At 42.8% G+C, this 10,333-nt stretch overlaps 1 protein-coding gene across 1 annotated transcript in view; it reads left to right on the top strand.

The window, feature by feature from the left end:
* TLR4 (toll like receptor 4) overlaps nt 1-10,108 on the top strand; it is an 11,770-nt gene extending 1,662 nt beyond the window's left edge. Inside the window, exons 2-3 of the mRNA XM_006091085.3 lie at nt 2,729-2,895; nt 7,016-10,108. Coding sequence (XP_006091147.1) covers nt 2,729-2,895; nt 7,016-9,278 — 2,430 coding nt within the window. The 3' untranslated portion in view covers nt 9,279-10,108. The remainder of the gene's footprint in view (nt 1-2,728; nt 2,896-7,015) is intronic.
* Nucleotides 10,109-10,333: the final 225 nt, after the last annotated feature.

The following is a 10,333-nucleotide window of genomic DNA, read 5'->3' on the forward strand; positions in this document are numbered from 1 at the left end:
CTGGTAACATCATGTGGGCCACAGGATATGATTTCAGTTTAAATCATTCATTTACCTAACTAAATTTAAAACATAGTTTTCTAAACCCAGTATATTCAAAAGTTATTTCAAAATGTAATTTACATGCCACTATTAATGAAATATTTTACATTCTTTCTTTGGTACTAAGTCTTTAATATATATTTTATTCACCATACATCTCAGTTTAGATTATTAATATTTCTCCCCCCGCCCCCCCCCCCCCCCAAGGGAGAGGGAGAGATAGAAACATCAATGATGAGAATCATTGAGAATCATTGGTTGGGGATTGAGCCTGCAACCTGGGCATGTGTCCTAACCGGAATGAAACCTCGACCTCCCATCCCAGCCGGGCAGATTATTCCCATTTCTCATGCTCAGTAGCCTTGGGTGACTAGTGGCTGCCATGTTGGACAGCGCAGGCCTAGATATCTGCATGGCTTAATCCCTCACTTCATTCAGATCACTGCTTAAATGTCACCTCCTCTGCGTAGTCCTCCTTGATCACCTCATGTCCAGCTGCCAGCCCCATATTTATCCCTAATCTTTTATGCCACTTTATTTTTTACAGGACACCATTATATAATATGTAATATATATGAGTTTATTTGTTCATTTTCTTTCCCTTTGAGATAGAACTTTAAGAGGGCACGGCCATTGTGGGTTTTATTTATCGTTATATCTCAGTTCCTAGCACACAGCAGTTGCACAGCTTCAATATGTGAAATGATTTAAAAAGGATTGCCATAAGATAAAGGAGAAGCACCTCCTTATCAGACCCTGGCTTCCCCTTGGGCTCCGGTTTCACCACTCCCTTCTCTGGCTGATAAGATTGAGTTTTCTACTCCCCTCACTCCCCTGCTCCCTCCTCCCTCTCTTTCCAGGTATCCAAATCTTGTTCATCCTTCAAGACCCACCTTGAAATCTTCTCTTTCTCAAAAGCCTTCTACTATCTATCCTTTGATGCAGATTGATCTCTATCTTTTCTGAACCAGAGGAAATATTTTCCAAGCCTGGTCTGATAGCCCTTTTCAATATATCCCCCCCCTCTTTTTTATCCCCTTATTTGCTCAATCCCCCCCCCCACCTCCCCTGCCTCACACCCTCAAGACCTGTCAGCCTGCTGTCTATCTATGAGTCTGTCTCTATTTCCCTTGTTAGTTCCATTTGTTCATTAGATTACACCTATGAGTGAAAGCATATGGTACTTGTCTTGCTCTGACTGGCTTATTTCATTGTTATTTCACTTTTCAAAGGCACCTCGTTGGATAAAGTCTAAAGGGTTGAGGGACAGGTCTAAAGGGAGTTTGAATGAGGGCATTCTATGTAAAACCTGCAAGTCTTCATGGTAAATATTTCAGATCTTGTTACTCGAGATTGTGAGCTCATTGAAGTCTGAAGCCATATCACACTGGTCTTTGTACTGCCCAACACACTAAACAGAAAATGCCTACAATTGGGATTTAAACAAATCTCCATTCAATCAGTAATTCACTTATTGAACAAATATTTATTAAGCATTGACCATTTTCCAGGCACCACTCTGAGTGCTGGAGACATAGCAGAGAGCAAGACCATCAGACCTTACAACCTAGTCGGGGAGACAAACAGTACAGATGGAACAGTTGCATGGGCAACATGATGTTACAGTTAGATGGTGATACGTCCTGGGAGGCAGGATAAAAGGTGGTGAGAGAAGAGTGCCTGGCACCATCCCCTATTAGACTGTGTGGCCTGTGAGACTCCTGTTAAAGGCATCATTTAAGCAGACATGTGCATTAAGTGAGGACCTGCACATATGGCCTGGCCTGTTAGACTTTATGTATATTCTTTCACCTCTAGAAATTCTTCCTTAAAAAGTTTAGTTGAATATTAAAGTATATAACATAAGAAATATGCTGTTATATAGCAATTAATTAATAACAACGAATGATAGTAAAAGCCAACATTTATTGATCATCTCTTTAAATGCCTTATCTCCTGTAATCCTTTTAACAGATTCTATGGGTATTAAACAACAGAAAGCCACAATTAGCTGGCTTAAGCAAGACATGTTTTAGAGAAATCAGAGAATCCAGAAATCAAATGGGTTTTTGGAGAATAGGAATTACAGAAAATTTGGGAAAGTATAATAGAAGCTGATACAGAAACCAAGTCAGCATAAAGCACTGGATGTTTCTGACCAGGTTCCACCATAGGGGTCTAGGCACTCCAACTATTTTTCCCCATTTCTCTATCATCTGCTCAGAGGTCAATAAGCCAAGAGAGAGAAGCAATTGGGCTATGAGTAAGGAAGTCTGGACACCTTGACTGTCAGTCTCCCAGGCTGTATACAATGGGGGTGTTACCTGGAAAACAAAGTCTTCTCCTAAATCACATGGAAAAGCTGAGGTGAAGCCCTAGGCTTGTGGACTCCAGAGCCTCAACTCTTCACCACTCTACTATTGGTTCTTACTAAATGCTGCCACTATTATAGCAGAGGTTAGAATAGTAGGCACATGGTAGAAGCTTTTCCCTTCTTAAATCCAGAGTAAGATGTTTTGTAAGTATGAAGTGAGTAGGTAAATGGGCTGGTGGATGGATGGATGGATGGATGGGTGGATGGATGCAGGTTGTCCTAGAGATCTCTCCAACTCTGGCCAAGGAGAAGAGGAAGGTGTGTTGAGGTGCATGGCATTAAGACACTGCATCTAATGTATGATCATTGCAGGTGGTTCCTAATGTTACTTACCAGTGCATGGAGCTGAATCTCTACAAAATCCCTGATAACCTCCCTACATCAATCAAGAACCTGGACTTGAGCTTTAACCCCCTGAGGCATTTAGGCAGCCACAGCTTCTCCAACTTCTCAGAACTGCAGGTGCTGGATTTATCCAGGTAATGACAAGCTTTTAGACACTGAACCAGGTAAAATGTCCATTGTTCTATCATTTCAGTCACTTATTCATCCATTCTTTAGATGTCTTACTTGCTATATAACTTTGGAAAAGCCACATGCCTTCTCCAGTTCTTCGTTTTACATACAAAATATGTGAAATCAGTAGTTAGACAAGAGGCAGTTTCTAAGGATAATCCTATCTTTGAACTTCCTTTTAAGTCAGGAGAGCAAAGGGTCTCAAACTCTTTCATCAGCAGATGACTACTTGCTATATGTACACTCTGTTAGGAATCAGAAGTATGTTGAGATATAGCATTCAATCTCAGCCACCAAGGAGGGCATATCTACTTTCAAGAGTTAATACGCTAAAATCATGAGCATGGTGCTGGGCACATAATAGACATTCAACAAATATTACTGATTTTGATTTTGGATTTTGAACCTGAGATAATAAAAATAGGCAAGAGTTGGTGATAAGCTATGTGAAAACTAGAGGCTACACACTGCATTTTTCAGAAGAGGGGTGTTCTCTGCAGTGGATAGTCAAGACAGACTTCATGATCTGAGTGGATTAAAAGTGATGTAGAGAATAGGGAATTAGGAAGATACAAGGAACCCAGGAGAAAGATGGCAAGATCTAAGGGAAACATATGCTGTGGGGAGAGAACACTGACTAAGATTTCCCTTTCTGATGCAGGGAATTTATCATTCATTATGACAGGTTAACTTATTATCATTATTTGGGAAGGGGAAACTGAATCTTAACATTGATTAGGGGGCTTCCCCGGTCTGTGTGGCTCAGTGGTTCAGCATCAACCTATGAACCAGGAGGTCACGGTTTATTTCCAAGTCAGGGCACATGCCCTAATTGCGGGCTCAATCCCCAGTGGAGGGGGTGGGGTCGTGCAGGAGGCAACCAATCGATGATTCTCTCTCATCATTGATGTTTCTATCTCTCTCTCATTCTCCCCTCCTCTCTGAAATCAATAAAAATGTATTCTTAAAATATTGGTTAGGAGTCTTATTAAAAAATAGTGAACTATATTTAGCTAGTGGACTCAATAACAAACCATAGTTTCTGTAACAGTTTGTGAAAAATAGAGAAACACTGCACATATGGCTTTTTATTATGGACTAGAAGCCTGGTGCATGTAAATTTATGCACTGGAGTGGGGGGGGTCCCTCAGTCTGGCCTGCCCCCTCTCACAGTCCAGGAGCCCTCAGGGGCGGGAGGCAACCCAGTGATCAGAGGAAGGCAACACCCCCATCACACCTCTGTTGCTGCCACTGCCGGCAGTTCAAGCCTCGGCCGGCCCTGGTTACCTGAGCCTAGGGTGGCCCTGGGTGGCTGGGCAGCCTACATCAGAGGCTTGCCTGCACCATGGGCCAGTCCTGGGTGGCTGGGGGGCTGAGGGCGGGTCCGGCCGTACCTGGCTTCTGCCACCCTCCCCCTTCACCTCCCCCACTCCCCCCCCCCCCCGCATGGCTGAAAGGACTGGGGGACTCCGGCGGGGCTGAGGGGACTGGGTGCCACCTTAGTATGGCTATGGGCATCGCCATCTTTGTGATGGTGTGATGGTCAATTTGCATATTCCATCTTTATTAGATAGGATAGTCCTGATAAAGACTAACAGCACAGTTGAAATAAATCTAGAGTAGATGTTTCTGTAAAGAGTGAGCATCTGATGTTCACTCAGATACCGACAGAGTATAACAAAGAAGAGTGAGGCATGTCAAAGGCAGTGGTGTATTTTATAGAGCCTGTGGGGTCAGGTCCTCTGCCAACATGTACAGCTACATGGCCTGAGGCATGTCACTTCATCTCTCTGAATCTCCAGTTTCACATCTGAGAAGCAGAAATGATGAAACTTACCCCATAGGGTTAAATGTGATAATGAATGCTGACATGCTCTACATACTTAAAATCTTAATAAAGGAGACTTGATAAGTATAAAGTATTATTATTGTAGCATTTCATTACTTTCTAAACTTCAGATTTCTAACTAAGAATCTTGTCAAGAACTGTATGGAGGTAGACAGACCAACCCTCCCTCTGTTTTAAATAAGTAGTAGTTTCTTATAATTCATCTTTGATCCATCACCAACCACAGGGACTTTTCTCAGAGACCTTAATATGTGCTCAGAGAGAGGAAGCTTCCTCTCTGGTTAGCCAGTAAGAAGACAAGGGCACACAATGGTATAATAGACAGTCTATGCCTATTCATATTGCTTTACAATGTTCACATACAGTAACTCAACTAGTTCTCTAAGGATCCTTTGTGATGAGCCAGGAAGCCTCTTTTTTTTCTATAGAAACCTATTGATACATTTTTTTCTTTTTATAGACAAGGAAACTGAGGCAGGGAAAGTTTAAGTGACTTATCTATGTTCATGTATCTTGCTGGCAGCAGAGTAGAAATTCAAGTTCACATCTCCCACTTCCAATTTCAATGTTTACTTCATCTTAGTACTTGATTTCTCTAAAGTGATGAGTACCCTTTGATGAGATAGAGACACAGCAAGACTCTTCCAGTTTTTCCTGATGCATGGAATGATATATACATAAGATTACAGACTATAAAATCATAGAGCTAAAGCAACTTGAGAAAGAATCATGTTTAGCTGCCTCATTTATAAATGTGGTAACTTAGGCCCCTAAGGAGAAAAGGAGTCCCTCAGATCACGCTGTAGAAAAGGACAAGCAGAGATGCTAGAACCCAGATGTCTTGGCCTCATCTTCCACTGTCCTTTCTGCTGCACCCGCTACCTTCTATCCAGTTATCAGTCAATAACAGAAACCTGGACTGAAATGCTTGTACTACCCATGAACCTCCTGAAGGAGATAGGGCAAATGGAAACATTGCCAATGTAGTTCAGGTTAGACTAGGAAAGGAGCCATTTACAAACTGTAACTGGCAGGAACTTGCCATGCTAGCAAGAGTTGACCATTAGCTCACTGTTGGTTGGCTGGATAAAAGCCCTGTCTCATGGATACCTCTACGAACATTGTATAGCATGGCTTCCATTTCACTTGGGGTATAATGCAAAGTCCTTTTTCTGGTATTAAAGCCTCGGGCCTTAGTTTAACTTCCGTTCTCCACGATCCCTTCTCACACCCCTCCACTTCCTTCTCTGACTCCGGACGAAGAAGTTGGTTCTCACAGTTCCTCTGTGTATGATGGCTGCCACCTAACTCAAGGGTTTTGTACCTGCTGTTGTGCTCACTTCCTTTTCTTGTTCATCCCTATTCATCTTTCAAATTTCAACTTAAATGTTCTCAGAGAAGCCTGCTTTGACCCCTCCCCTCCCCCGTCTAAGTCTGTTCCCTGGGTATAAACTCTCCTAGATTTTTCTTTAATAAAACTCACCTTTATCACTAATGTTTACCTGTGATATTTATAACTTTTCATCAACATTACGGGTACCTGTGACACTTAGGTATAATTTCTTACATTTTGAAATTGACATTCACCAGTCATTTATCCTGCCCAACAACTAACTGGACTGTCTGTAACAATCAGATGTATGGGCACAATTACCTGGGGCAGGAAATGGCTAACGTTGATCCCCGACTATTACATACTCTGTCAGCCATACCTTCTGTATGTGACCCAATTATTGATCTTTAACTGATTTTGTTCTGATGGATGTATTGTCTCTGCTTAGCATGTGTGATAAAAGTTTGTTGCCCTGGCTGTGGTGGCTCGGTTGAGTGCCATCCCGTGTACCAAAAGGTCGCAGGTTAGATTCCTGGTCAGGGCACATACATGCCTGATTGCGGGCTCAATCCCCAGTAAGGGACAAGTTGGGTGCAGAAGGCAGCCGATCCATGGTTCTCTCTCATCGATGTTTCTGTCTGTCTCTCCCTCTTCCTTCATCTCTCTCTAAAATCAATAAAAACATACTTTTTTTAAAAAAGAGTTTGCCACTGCGGCTCATAAGATAATACCCAAGCTGTAAGGCTTCAAATGTGTCCCTGCCATCATCAGCTTTGGCATCTTTGCCTGTTCACAACTGTATGGCATGTCAAAGCTGTGGGGAGAGCTAGATGCTGCTGCTTTTCCATTGTGGGCTCCCTATTCATCAGAAACATATAATCTGTATCTGTTTTCCCTGTAGGTGTGAAATTCAGAAGATTGAAGATGATGCATATCAAGGCCTAAAGCATCTCTCCATCTTGATATTGACAGGAAACCCTATCCAGAGTTTAGCCCCGGGAGCCTTTTCTGGACTGCCAAGTTTACAGACACTGGTGGCTGTGGAGACAAACCTAGCATCACTAGAGGACTTCCCCATCAGACATCTGAAAACCTTGAAGGAGCTTAATGTGGCTCACAATCTAATTGATTCCTTCAAGTTACCGGACTATTTTTCTAACCTGCCTAACCTGGAGCACTTGGATCTTTCCAATAACAAGATCCGCAATATTTACCATGAAGACTTGCAGGTTTTACATCAAATGCCCTCATTCAAACTCTCCTTAGACCTGTCCCTCAACCCTTTAGACTTTATTCAACCAGGTGCCTTTGAAAAAATTAAGCTCCATGAACTGACTTTGAGAAGTAATTTTGATAGTGCAGAGGTCATGAAAACGTGTATTCAAGGTCTGGCTGGTTTAAAGATCAATCGGTTGATTCTGGGAGAATTTAAAAATGAAAGAACCATAGTAAACTTCAACAAATCTGCCCTGGAGGGTCTGTGCAATTTGACCATTGAAGAATTCCGGATAGCACACTTCGATGAGTTTCCAGGGGATGATCTTGGCTTTTTAAATTGTTTGCCAGAGGCTTCTACAATATCTCTTATGGGTCTGTATTTAGACGAGCTAAAAATCTTTCCAAAAGGTTTCAAATGGCAATACTTAAATTTGTCTAAATGTATATTTGAACATTTTCCTACATTGGAGCTTACCTTTCTCAAGCAGTTTGTTTTCACTGCCAACAAAGGTATTACCACTTTTACTAAAGTTAATCTACCAAACCTTGAGTTTCTAGATCTCAGTAAAAATGGCTTGAGTTACAAGTCTTGCTGCTCTCACCGTGATTTTGGGACAACCCAACTGAAACACTTAAATCTGAGCTTCAATAATATTATTATCATGACTTCAAACTTCTTGGGCTTAGAGCAACTAGAACGTCTGGATTTCCAGCATTCCACTCTGAAACAGGCCAGTGATTTTTCAGTATTCCTCTCACTCAAAAATCTCCTTTACCTTGATATCTCTTACACTAACACCAAGATTGTCTTCCTGCGCATCTTTGATGGCTTGATCAGCCTCCAAGTCTTGAAAATGGCTGGCAATTCTTTTCAGGATGCACTCCTTCCAAATATCTTCAGAGATCTGACTCAGTTGACTGAACTGGACCTCTCTCAGTGTCAACTGGAACGGGTGTCCCAGGAGGCATTTGGCTCACTCCTTAGACTCCAGGTGCTAAATATGAGTCACAACCACCTCTTGTCCTTGGATATGCTTCCTTTTAAAAATCTCTCTCTCCGGGTTCTAGACTGTAGTTTTAACCGTATAGTGGCCGCCAATGGGCAGGAACTACAGCATTTTCCAAGCAATGTAACTTCCTTAAACCTGAACCAGAATAACTTTGCTTGTGTTTGTGAACACATGCGCTTCCTGCAGTGGGTCCAGGATCACAGGCACATCTTGGTGGGAGCTGAACACATGATGTGTGAGAAACCTTTAGCTATGCAGGGTGTGCCTGTGCTCAGTTTTAGAAATGCCACCTGCCAGATGAGCAAAACTATCATTAGTGTGTCAGTTCTCTCAGTACTCGTGGTATCTGTAGCCGCAGTTCTGGTCTACAAGTTCTATTTCCACCTGATGCTTCTGGCTGGCTGCAAAAAGTATGGCAAAGGGGAAAGCACCTACGATGCCTTTGTCATCTACTCCAGCCATGATGAGGACTGGGTGAGGAATGAGTTGGTGAAGAACTTGGAGGAGGGAGTCCCCCCCTTTCAGCTCTGCCTTCACTACAGAGACTTTATCCCTGGTGTGGCCATTGCTGCCAACATCATCCAGGAAGGTTTCCACAAGAGCCGGAAGGTCATTGTGGTGGTGTCCCGGCACTTCATCCAGAGCCGATGGTGCCTCTTTGAGTACGAGATCGCCCAGACCTGGCAGTTCCTGAGCAGTCACGCAGGCATCATCTTCATCGTCCTGCAGAAGGTGGAGAGGTCCCTGCTCAGGCAGCAGGTGGAACTGTATCGCCTTCTCAGCAGGAACACTTACCTAGAGTGGGAGGACAGTGTCCTGGGCCGGCACATCTTCTGGCGACGACTGAGAAAAGCCTTGCTGGATGGTAAGCCATGGAGTCCAGAAGGAACAGAGGATGCAGAAAGCAGCCAGGATGAAGCAACGACCTCCACCTAACGTACAGACACTCCTTGGGTGCCTCTTGCCCAGGTGCATCCAATATTTGTTCCGTTGACAATTATTAAATGCTGCAGCATAGCAGACATTGCACCAAGGGAAGGTGCTTCAGTGGTACCCAGGACACACAGGACTGCTAATCTCACGGAGTTTACAGTGTGGAGGGAATAAATACTGTGCTAAAATATAGAACCTGCAGGTGGATGTTTCAACCAACTCAGCCTAGGCATTCAGGACAAAGAAACTCAACTCAACTCTTACCCTATATACTTGAATTATAACTAAGAGACCTGCCCTGGTAACATCAGAAAAGGACATAATTCTTCTCCTGAGCCTTTTGAATGGAAAGCACCTCATATTTTTTGTGTTGGCTGCCTTGAAACAAAGTGGTTTTGTCGTTTCTACTACACTGGGCCTTTGCTCACTTTTCCCATTTCTATTGAATACAATTTAAATTCTACGTGATGACTCAGAAGGCTTCTAATTCAGATCCTCCCTCCACTTCAAGTCAATTTCCTCACAAAGGTCAAAAACCTGCACCCATTTCCTAAGGACACCTGATGAATGTATCTTCACAAACATCCCGGTCATTATTAACTGATAGTCCCTGATGTATTTTTGTTTTTATAAATTCAGTTTTCATTTTACACGTCTTCTCTATAAACCTCAATTTTTCAATATGGTTGTAAGAGACATACTGGAAATATCCATGTTTAACCAATATCTTTCAAGCAAATATGTCAAATACACTCTGTCACTTTGTCACTTGATGTCATTCTAAATTGATTGCCGATTAAGTTATGACTGTCATAAAGGAAGCATTAAAATAATTTGGTGGAAAGTGGTGCTTATTGTAACGGGGGAGAGAAGTCTGACATCTTGGTCTCATAATGAGTAATTTGGGCTTGAGGAGGGGCAAAAGGTGGGATGGCGGCAGGAGGGCAGCTCTTCTGGATGATCCTAGAAACAGGTGGGCTGACGCAGCCGGGGGGAACACAAGACAAGAGTTGCAGAAAAGGTTTTTTTCTGCGCCAAATGAGTGTTTGATGAAACAC

The sequence above is a fragment of the Myotis lucifugus genome, unplaced genomic scaffold (genome assembly GCF_000147115.1).
Source record: "Myotis lucifugus unplaced genomic scaffold, Myoluc2.0 scaffold_87, whole genome shotgun sequence".
Taxonomy (NCBI): Eukaryota; Metazoa; Chordata; class Mammalia; order Chiroptera; family Vespertilionidae; genus Myotis; species Myotis lucifugus.